We start from the raw sequence: 12,500 nt of genomic DNA on the forward strand, positions 1-12,500 counted from the left end.
GCTGTTCTCCAGGATGTTGGGGGCGAACCCCCCCTCGTCCCCCACGTTGGTGGCGTCCTGGCCGTACTTCTCCTGGATCACGCCCTTCAGCGTGTGGTAGAGCTCCGCCCCTATCCTCAACGCCTCCCTGGGAGTGGGGCGGAAAGGAGAGGGGGTCGTCAGCAGGAGGTACAGAACGGGGGGGGGGGGTCAGACTCAGCGGTTCATGAAGGGTTAAATCGTCTCACTTGAACGATTCGGCTCCGACTGGAAGAACCATGAACTCCTGCATCGCCAGCTTGTTCCCCGCATGGGAGCCCCCGTTGATCACGTTAAAGGCCTGGGGGGACACGTTAGTGTGTGTGTGTCTGATCTATACAGTGATCTATAGTGATCTATAGTGTGATCTATAGATCACACCACGGATCTATAGTGATTACTTGTGTGATCTATACTTTGAACTATAGAGTGTTCTCTTGTGATCTATAATGATCTATGGTGATTTATATTGATATATTAGTGATGTATTGTGATCTGTAATAATTTCTTGTGATCTATAGTGATCTGAAGTGATCTATTGTGATCTATAATGTGACCTATAGTGATCTATTGTGATCTATAATGTGACCTATAGTGATCTATTGTGATCTATAATGTGACCTATAGTGATCTATCGTGTCTATAATGGGACCTATAGTGATCTATCGTGTCTATAATGTGACCTATAGTGATCTATCGTGTCTATAATGTGACCTATAGTGATCTATCGTGTCTATAATGGGACCTATAGTGATCTATCGTGTCTATAATGTGACCTATAGTGATCTATCGTGGTCTATAATGTGACCTATAGTGATCTATCGTGTCTATAATGTGACCTATAGTGATCTATCGTGTCTATAATGGGACCTATAGTGATCTATCGTGTCTATAATGGGACCTATAGTGATCTATCGTGTCTATAATGTGACCTATAGTGATCTATCGTGTCTATAATGGGACCTATAGTGATCTATCGTGTCTATAATGTGACCTATAGTGATCTATCGTGTCTATAATGGGACCTATAGTGATCTATCGTGTCTATAATGTGACCTATAGTGATCTATCGTGTCTATAATGTGACCTATAGTGATCTATCGTGGTCTATAATGGGACCTATAGTGATCTATCGTGTCTATAATGTGACCTATAGTGATCTATCGTGTCTATAATGGGACCTATAGTGATCTATCGTGTCTATAATGTGACCTATAGTGATCTATCGTGTCTATAATGGGACCTATAGTGATCTATCGTGTCTATAATGTGACCTATAGTGATCTATCGTGTCTATAATGTGACCTATAGTGATCTATCGTGTCTATAATGGGACCTATAGTGATCTATCGTGTCTATAATGGGACCTATAGTGATCTATCGTGTCTATAATGGGACCTATAGTGATCTATCGTGTCTATAATGTGACCTATAGTGATCTATCGTGTCTATAATGTGACCTATAGTGATCTATCGTGTCTATAATGGGACCTATAGTGATCTATCGTGTCTATAATGTGACCTATAGTGATCTATCGTGTCTATAATGGGACCTATAGTGATCTATCGTGTCTATAATGTGACCTATAGTGATCTATCGTGTCTATAATGGGACCTATAGTGATCTATCGTGTCTATAATGTGACCTATAGTGATCTATCGTGTCTATAATGGGACCTATAGTGATCTATCGTGTCTATAATGTGACCTATAGTGATCTATCGTGTCTATAATGGGACCTATAGTGATCTATCGTGTCTATAATGTGACCTATAGTGATCTATCGTGTCTATAATGTGACCTATAGTGATCTATCGTGGTCTATAATGGGACCTATAGTGATCTATCGTGTCTATAATGTGACCTATAGTGATCTATCGTGTCTATAATGTGACCTATAGTGATCTATCGTGTCTATAATGTGACCTATAGTGATCTATCGTGTCTATAATGGGACCTATAGTGATCTATCGTGTCTATAATGTGACCTATAGTGATCTATCGTGTCTATAATGTGACCTATAGTGATCTATCGTGTCTATAATGGGACCTATAGTGATCTATCGTGTCTATAATGGGACCTATAGTGATCTATCGTGTCTATAATGGGACCTATAGTGATCTATCGTGTCTATAATGTGACCTATAGTGATCTATCGTGTCTATAATGTGACCTATAGTGATCTATCGTGTCTATAATGGGACCTATAGTGATCTATCGTGTCTATAATGTGACCTATAGTGATCTATCGTGTCTATAATGTGACCTATAGTGATCTATCGTGTCTATAATGGGACCTATAGTGATCTTACAGGAACCGGCAGCACCAGCTCGGTGTTTCCTGCCAGGTCGGCGATGTGGCGGTACAGGGGGACGTCCTTCTCCGCTGCCCCCGCCTTACAGATGGCGAGGGACACGCCCAGGATGGCGTTGGCTCCAAACTGAGCTGTGTGACAAGACATCGTTTGATTGGTCCAGCTTCTGGCTCACACACAAGACCCTCATTCAAGACCCTGTGTCGAGTCACAACGTGCTGAGTCATCACAACGTGCTGAGTCATCACAATGTGCTGAGTCATCACAATGTGCTGAGTCATCACATTGTGCTGAGTCATCACAACGTGCTGAGTCATCACAATGTGCTGAGTCATCACAACGTGCTGAGTCATTAGCGCTCACATTTGTTTTCGGTGCCGTCCATCTGTATCATCATGTTGTCTAGCTGCTCCTGCTCCACCACACTGATGCCCTGCAGGACACACACACACACACACACACACACTCACTCATCACACACACTAATCACAGACACTCATCACACACACTGATCACACACACACTCATCACACACACTCATCACACACACTGATCACACACACACTGATCACACACACTCATCACACACAATGATCACACACACTCATCAAACACACTCATCACACACACACTCATCACACACACACTCATCACACACACTCATCACACACACTGATCACACACACACTCATCACACACACTCATCACACACAATGATCACACACACTCATCAAACACACTCATCACACACAATGATCACACACACTCATCAAACACACTCATCACACACACACTCATCACACACACACTCATCACACACACTCATCACACACACTCATCACACACACTAATCACAGACACTCATCACACACACTGATCACACACACTGATCACACACACTCATCACACACACTAATCACACACACTAATCACAGACACTCATCACACACACTCATCACACACACTGATCACACACACTCATCACACACACTGATCACACACACACTCATCACACACACACTCATCACACACACTAATCACAGACACTCATCACACACACTGATCACACACACACTCATCACACACACTCATCACACACACCGATCACACACACACTGATCACACACACTCATCACACACAATGATCACACACACACTCATCACACACACTCATCACACACACTCATCACACACAATGATCACACACACTCATCAAACACACTCATCACACACACACTCATCACACACACACTCATCACACACACTCATCACACACAATGATCACACACACTCATCAAACACACTCATCACACACACACTCATCACACACACTAATCACAGACACTCATCACACACACTGATCACACACACTCATCACACACACTAATCACAGACACTCATCACACACACTCATCACACACACTGATCACACACACTCATCACACACACTGATCACACACACACTGATCACACACACACTCATCACACACACTCATCACACACACTGATCACACACACACTCATCACACACACACTCATCACACACACTGATCACACACACTCATCACACACACTGATCACACACACTCATCACACACACTAATCACAGACACTCATCACACACACTGATCACACACACTGATCACACACACTCATCACACACACTAATCACAGACACTCATCACACACACTCATCACACACACTGATCACACACACTCATCACACACACTGATCACACACACACTGATCACACACACACTCATCACACACACACTCATCACACACACTGATCACACACACTCATCACACACACTGATCACACACACACTCATCACACACACACTCATCACACACAATGATCACACACACTCATCAAACACACTCATCACACACACACTCATCACACACACTAATCACAGACACTCATCACACACACTGATCACACACACTGATCACACACACTCATCACACACACTAATCACAGACACTCATCACACACACTCATCACACACACTGATCACACACACTCATCACACACACTGATCACACACACACTCATCACACACACACTCATCACACACACTAATCACAGACACTCATCACACACACTGATCACACACACACTCATCACACACACTCATCACACACACTGATCACACACACACTGATCACACACACTCATCACACACAATGATCACACACACACTCATCACACATACTCATCACACACACTCATCACACACAATGATCACACACTCATCAAACACACTCATCACACACACACTCATCACACACACACTCATCACACACACTCATCACACACAATGATCACACACACTCATCAAACACACTCATCACACACACACTCATCACACACACTAATCACAGACACTCATCACACACACTGATCACACACACTCATCACACACACTAATCACAGACACTCATCACACACACTCATCACACACACTGATCACACACACTCATCACACACACTGATCACACACACACTGATCACACACACACTCATCACACACACTCATCACACACACTGATCACACACACTCATCACACACACACTCATCACACACACTAATCACAGACACTCATCACACACACTGATCACACACACTGATCACACACACTCATCACACACACTAATCACAGACACTCATCACACACACTCATCACACACACTGATCACACACACTCATCACACACACTGATCACACACACACTGATCACACACACACTCATCACACACACACTCATCACACACACTGATCACACACACTCATCACACACACTGATCACACACACACTCATCACACACACACTCATCACACACACTCATCACACACACTGATCACACACACACTCATCACACACACTCATCACACACACTCATCACACACACTCATCACACACACACTCATCACACACACACTCATCACACACACTCATCACACACACACTCATCACACACACTAATCACAGACACTCATCACACACACTCATCACACACACACTCATCACACACACACTCATCACACACACACTCATCACACACACACTCATCACACACACTGATCACAGACACTCATCACACACACCCATCACACACACTGATCACACACACTGATCACACACACTGATCACACACACTGTTCACACACACTGATCACACACACTCATCACACACACTCATCACACACACTCATCACACACACTCATCACACACACTCATCACACACACTCATCACACACACTCATCACACACACTCATCACACACACTCATCACACACACTGATCACACACACTCATCACACACACTCATCACACACACTCATCACACACACTCATCACACACACACTCATCACACACACACTCATCACACACACTCATCACACACACTGATCACACACACCCATCACACACACTGATCACACACACTGATCACACACACTGATCACACACACTGTTCACACACACTGATCACACACACTCATCACACACACTCATCACACACACTCATCACACACACTCATCACACACACTCATCACACACACTCATCACACACACTCATCACACACACTGATCACACACACTCATCACACACACTGATCACACACACTCATCACACACACTCATCACACACACTCATCACACACACTCATCACACACACACTCATCACACACACTAATCACAGACACTCATCACACACACTCATCACACACACTCATCACACACACTCATCACACACACTCATCACACACACTGATCACACACACTGATCACACACACTGATCACACACACTCATCACACACACTCATCACACACACTCATCACACACACTCATCACACACACTCATCACACACACTGATCACACACACTCATCACACACACTGATCACACACACTCATCACACACACTCATCACACACACTCATCACACACACTCATCACACACACACTCATCACACACACTAATCACAGACACTCATCACACACACTCATCACACACACTCATCACACACACTCATCACACACACTCATCACACACACTGATCACACACACTGATCACACACACTGATCACACACACTCATCACACACACTCATCACACACACTCATCACACACACTCATCACACACACTCATCACACACACAGGAACTTACAGAAGCCACCAGCGCAGGCCCCAGCGTGTTGTTGACGTGTCCGACCGCCTTCAGAACCCCTGGAAGAAGAACCAATCAGATGACATCACAGCCTCACAGGGGGCGGGGTCAATAGCAGACTATTGTTTACTCTAGTTTACTGGTGTTTACTGGTGTATACTAGTGTTTACTGGTGTTTACTGGTGTATACTAGTGTTTACTGGTGTTTACTGGTGTATACTAGTGTTTACTGGTGTTTACTGGTGTATACTAGTGTTTACTGGTGTTTACTGGTGTATACTAGTGTTTACTAGTGTTTACTGGTGTTTACTGGTGTGTGGGGACAAACCAACAAATGCTTTGAATTAAAAGGAAAATGCTTTGCTAGCATTTAGCTTCATGTTGTCTGGTAGCGTGGTGCTAGCCTCTAGCGTGATGTTTGCTAGCAGTGTGGTGCTAGCATTTAGCGTACAGTGTGCTAGCAGTGTGGTGCTAGCCTTTAGCGTGCTGTGCGCTAGCCGCGTGGGGGCGTACCTTTGCCCTTGTAGCGACTCTGGTCTCCGTCCCGGAGCTCCAGTGCCTCGTAGATCCCGGTGGACGCCCCGCTGGGAACGGCGGCTCTGAACACACCTGAGGGGCGGGACAGAGGCGGGGTCAGTCCCAGTGGGCCAGACCGGATTGGTTCCCGTTTGCTAGCAGGTCGGGGGGATGGGGGGGTACCTTTCTCTGTGCAGAGATCCACTTCCACAGTGGGGTTCCCCCGGGAGTCCAGGATCTCCCTGGCAACGACGCTGACAACCGACATCCTGGAGACAGAAGAAGACTTCCTGTTTACTGATGGAAGGTTCAACATCACACACACACACAAACACACACACACACACACACACACACACACACACACACACACACACACACACATACACACACACACACACACACACACATACAAACACACACACACACACACACACACACACACACACACACACACACACACAACACACACACACACACACACACACACACACACACACACACACACACACACACACACACACACACACACACACACACACACACACATACAAACATACACACACACACACACACACACACACACACACACGTGCCACTGTCTCTAACCCAGCAGTCTCTAGCCACAGACTGGTTTCATCTGCTGGAGAACCGTTAATGACTCCAGAACGCCTGTAATAATAATAATCAATCACCACAATCAATAAACAATAATCAATAGTTAAACAACCTTTATTCATCAATTATCAACATCTCTGTAGACCAAATTATTTTAGAAATAATTATAATTAAAACTAAATTCCAGTGACTGCTCTGACTCCTCCCCCTAGTCTGACTCCTCCTCCTGCCCTGACCCCCTCCCCACTCTGACGGGGGGGGGGGGTTACGTAATCTCTTCAGCAGAGGGGGGGGCACACCTAGCAGAGACTGCAGAGCTCAGCAGAAACAAACAGCAGCGCTGGAGAAACAGGAGGGGAGGGGGGGGGCACACAAGGACAGGACGGGAGGATGGTGCATCATGGTCTGTGCATGGGGGGGCTTCTAGGAGGAGGGAAGGACGGAACGAGACAGATGGTGGATGGACCAGATCATGACATCATCACCCTCACATTGTGACATCATCACCTCCTTGGGGGGGGCTCAAATTAAATTTAGCTTTAGCTTGTCTTCAGGGACGGATGTCAGCTCAGTCTCTGCCGTGACTTTAATTACCCATGAGCCTTTGGGGCACAGAAGCCAATGAGTGCTGAGGGAGGAGTCACTGAATCATTAACCCTTACCTAACAGGGAGACAGACCGGGGGGGGGCTAGACACACCGCTAGCATGGTTTATTGATTATAGATGGAGGTGATGGAATGGAGGAAGAGAGACAGGAAGGGAAGAGTTTCAAAATAAAAGTGTGCAAATGGATAAAGGGGGGGCCAGGAAATGAGGGGGGGACGACGACGACAAAAGGCTCCGTCAGAGGAGGGAGGGAATCAGGAACACCTGCTCTCCCAGGATGCTCTGGGAGAGCAGGGAATCAGAAAATACAGAAAACAAAATCCTACAGCATCCTACAGCATCCTGCTACATCCTACAGCATCCTGCTACATCCTACAGCATCCTACAGCATCTTGCTACATCCTACAGCATCCTGCTACATCCTACAGCATCCTACAGCATCCTGCTACATCCTACAGCATCCTGCTACATCCTACAGCATCCTGCTACATCCTATAGCATCCTACAGCATCCTGCTTCATCCTGCTACATCCTACAGCATCCTGCTACATCCTACAGCATCCTGCTACATCCTGCTACATCCTGCTACATCCTGCTATATCCTACAGCATCCTGCTACATCCTACAGCATCCTGCTACATCCTGCTACATCCTACAGCATCCTGCTACATCCTACAGCATCCTGCTACATCCTATAGCATCCTACAGCATCCTGCTTCATCCTGCTACATCCTACAGCATCCTGCTACATCCTACAGCATCCTGCTACATCCTGCTACATCCTGCTACATCCTGCTACATCCTACAGCATCCTGCTACATCCTACAGCATCCTGCTACATCCTGCTACATCCTACAGCATCCTGCTACATCCTACATCATCATGCTACATCCTACAGCATCCTGCTACATCCTGCTACATCCTACAGCATCCTGCTACATCCTACAGCATCCTGCTACATCCTGCTACATCCTACAGCATCCTGCTACATCCTACATCATCCTGCTACATCCTACAGCATCCTGCTACATCCTGCTACATCCTACAGCATCCTGCTACATCCTACAGCATCCTGCTACATCCTACAGCATCCTGCTATATCCTGCTACATCCTACAGCATCCTGCTACATCCTGCTACATCCTACAGCATCCTGCTACATCCTACAGCATCCTGCTACATCCTACAGCATCCTGCTACATCCTACAGCATCCTGCTACATCCTGCTACATCCTGCTACATCCTGCTACATCCTGCTACATCCTACAGCATCCTGCTACATCCTACAGCATCCTGCTACATCCTGCTACATCCTGCTACATCCTACAGCATCCTGCTACATCCTACAGCATCCTGCTACATCCTGCTACATCCTACAGCATCCTGCTACATCCTACATCATCATGCTACATCCTACAGCATCCTGCTACATCCTGCTACATCCTACAGCATCCTGCTACATCCTACAGCATCCTGCTACATCCTGCTACATCCTACAGCATCCTGCTACATCCTACATCATCCTGCTACATCCTACAGCATCCTGCTATATCCTACAGCATCCTGCTACATCCTCCATCATCCTACTGCTGCCCCCCCCCCACGAGGCTTCCTGCCGTTACCTGTGTGTGTTCTTCCTTCCACGGCGGCGGAGAGACGACTGGAGAGGCAGAGGGAGAGGGGAGGAGGGAGGGGGGTGTGACGGAGGGGGAGGGGAGATGACTCACAGGAAGGGGAGGGGTAATTAGAGAGGATGGGGGTGGGTGACGGGATAAGGACGGGGTGCAGCGGCCCAGCGGGGGCGAGGGGAGGACGGCCGTGGGGTTCACTCCATTTCTGGACCGTTACGTAACGGACACACTGTCCTGTGAGGGGGGGGCACACCGCTCCCGGTACCGGCTGGACCCATGCTTCATGTCACACTCTCATGTTTTATTGATTATTGATTTAATCAGGAAACAGAATCAATACTGGACTGATAGCGATGGGAGGGGCCTCAGGAGTTTGGGTCTGGGTCGTGGGGAAACGACCTTTTGACCTTCAGGCACAACGGTGCAAAAAACTAGATCAGTATCACACTGACTCCGCCCTGACTCTGACTCCGCCCTTAAACTGACTGCACCCTAACGGCTCCACCCCAACGCTGACTCTGCCCTGACGCTGACTCCGCCCACCATGTGCTATCAGCTAGCTTCACTAATGGGGCGGGTTAGCTCCATGCTAGCTTCTGGACACCCTCCGGTCACGCTTCCTGTTTCCTGTTCTTCGTGTTTCCGTCCGTCACGCCTGTTGGCCCCGCTGAGGAAGACGAGGGACGGACATCCGATTCTGTCTGAGCTCCATTGGTCCAGCCGCTTCGAGCCACGTTCAGGGCCAGCGGGAAAAAAAGGGAATTAAAGTGTTTCTTGATAATTTTACACACACACACACACACACACACACACACACACACACACACACACACACACACACACACACACACACACACACACACACACACACACACACACACACACACACACACACACACACACACACACACACACACACACACACACACACACACACACACACACCTGCTGAAACCCTGTCTAGGATTTGTCGTGATGACCCTGAACGTCTCATGTCTACGTTCTCCCCTGAGGACGAGCGGAGTTTCCGGATTGACTTGAACGTCTCACGACGCCGCCGGGGGGAGGTAGGCGGGGGGGGGGATCTTTACGTTCTGCTGGCTCTTATGGGGGGGGGGACAGAACAACACCAGTACGTCTCAGAGGGGCGGGGTCAGCTGTGGCGTTAGCCTGCTAGCGGCTAGCCGCTAAACGACAGCTGTTAGCCGTTAGCTTAGCTTCGAACCGGGTCGTGTTGCCTTCAGGTGCTTCGTGTTTGTGTTCGGTTCACATTTCACTGCGGGGGGGTTCACGCAGCTCCCGCCCGTCCAGCTAGCGTTAGCTAACCGGCTGCTGTTGCCTTCAAATGCAGTCCGGACGTTTGACTTCCGGTACGGGCTGAGGTGCGTTCAGGTTCACGTCAGGTTTGAGATGGTCGGAGTGTTTATAACCGCTCACAGCGGTGATGAACGCGTCATAACGTGTTTGCAGTTTATAAGGTGTAATGACGTCACAGGCTCATAGACTAACCAGTAGAACCAGTCACCCAATGACAACCAGTGATGTAACAGCGTAACCATAGCAACAGCTGAGTGTCTGACGGTCATGGGACGTCCAGCTGATGGACGGCGCCACAGAGACCCTCTGTTGGCGCTGAGTGACGGTCTGTGGACGCCGGACACCTCTGACTGCAGGGCGGCTAACACGTGAACTCCACTCCTGATTGGCCGGTTGAGCAAGTGGTCAGGACTACCCACAAGCAAGGGGCGGAGCCACTCCACCACCTCAACCAGCAGGTCACGTTCAGGAAGTAAGGTCAGGCACAAAAAGGATGCTGCGCTAACGGCGTTAGCTAGCAGCTACTGGTCTGATTCAGATGAGGAGGGGGAGGAGCTTAAACTCATCCAATAGCTTTAATGATGCACGACCCCCGAGCTCCATCCAACCGTTAGCATTCAGGGAAACATCCAACCGTTAGCATTCAGGGAAACATCAATTAAATTTTTTCGATTAAATCCACATTGTATTTATTGATAAATCAATATTGATTGGTACTTTACAATAGAGAAAGGAGTAAAACCTCACGCCCTCACATGCAGAGTAAAAGGTTGTGCGTGTTTTAAGTTTGTAACAGTAAGATCAATAATGGTGACGATTGAAAACTTTGAATATGTCCAACAGCACAGGACAGAGGTGTAGGTGAAAGTAGAGATGTCCCACAGCTGATCCTCGTCAATAGCAGTGGGTGATTTCAGATCTTTCCAGGGAAAGTGCACCATTATTGATTTGATTTAATTTAATTTAATTTAAATTTAATTTTATACTGTTTATATTTTTATACTGTAATATTTTTTAAATTTTATAGTGTTTATATTTTAGTTATAGTTTAGTATATAAGTCCTGTTAGTGCTGCATGTGTCTGTTAGTGTAGTGTATGTCTTGTGGTATGTCCTGTGATGTCAGTGTTTCTTTTTCTCCTGGTGTTTATCCAGTATTATTTGTTATGTAATGCCTGAGCAGTGGATATATGCAATTTCCCCCGGGATTAATACAGTATCTATCTATCTATCTATCTATCTATCTATCTATCTATCTATCTATCTATCTATCTATCTATCTATCTATCTATCT

The 12,500-nt window shown here is 46.9% G+C and overlaps 1 protein-coding gene across 1 annotated transcript in view; it reads right to left on the reverse strand.

Moving 5' to 3' along the window:
* Positions 1 to 9,949, reverse strand: part of LOC137607179 (gamma-enolase) — a 12,612-nt gene extending 2,663 nt beyond the window's left edge. The window contains exons 1-8 of the mRNA XM_068332741.1: positions 9,882 to 9,949; positions 7,219 to 7,304; positions 7,033 to 7,128; positions 6,520 to 6,578; positions 2,698 to 2,767; positions 2,332 to 2,465; positions 228 to 319; positions 1 to 127 (exon numbers count right to left, since the gene is read on the reverse strand). The exon at positions 1 to 127 is cut by the window's left edge and continues 4 nt beyond it. Coding sequence (XP_068188842.1) covers positions 1 to 127; positions 228 to 319; positions 2,332 to 2,465; positions 2,698 to 2,767; positions 6,520 to 6,578; positions 7,033 to 7,128; positions 7,219 to 7,303 — 663 coding nt within the window. The 5' untranslated portion in view covers position 7,304; positions 9,882 to 9,949. The remainder of the gene's footprint in view (positions 128 to 227; positions 320 to 2,331; positions 2,466 to 2,697; positions 2,768 to 6,519; positions 6,579 to 7,032; positions 7,129 to 7,218; positions 7,305 to 9,881) is intronic.
* Positions 9,950 to 12,500: the final 2,551 nt, after the last annotated feature.

This window comes from Antennarius striatus, chromosome 14, assembly GCF_040054535.1.
Source record: "Antennarius striatus isolate MH-2024 chromosome 14, ASM4005453v1, whole genome shotgun sequence".
Taxonomy (NCBI): Eukaryota; Metazoa; Chordata; class Actinopteri; order Lophiiformes; family Antennariidae; genus Antennarius; species Antennarius striatus.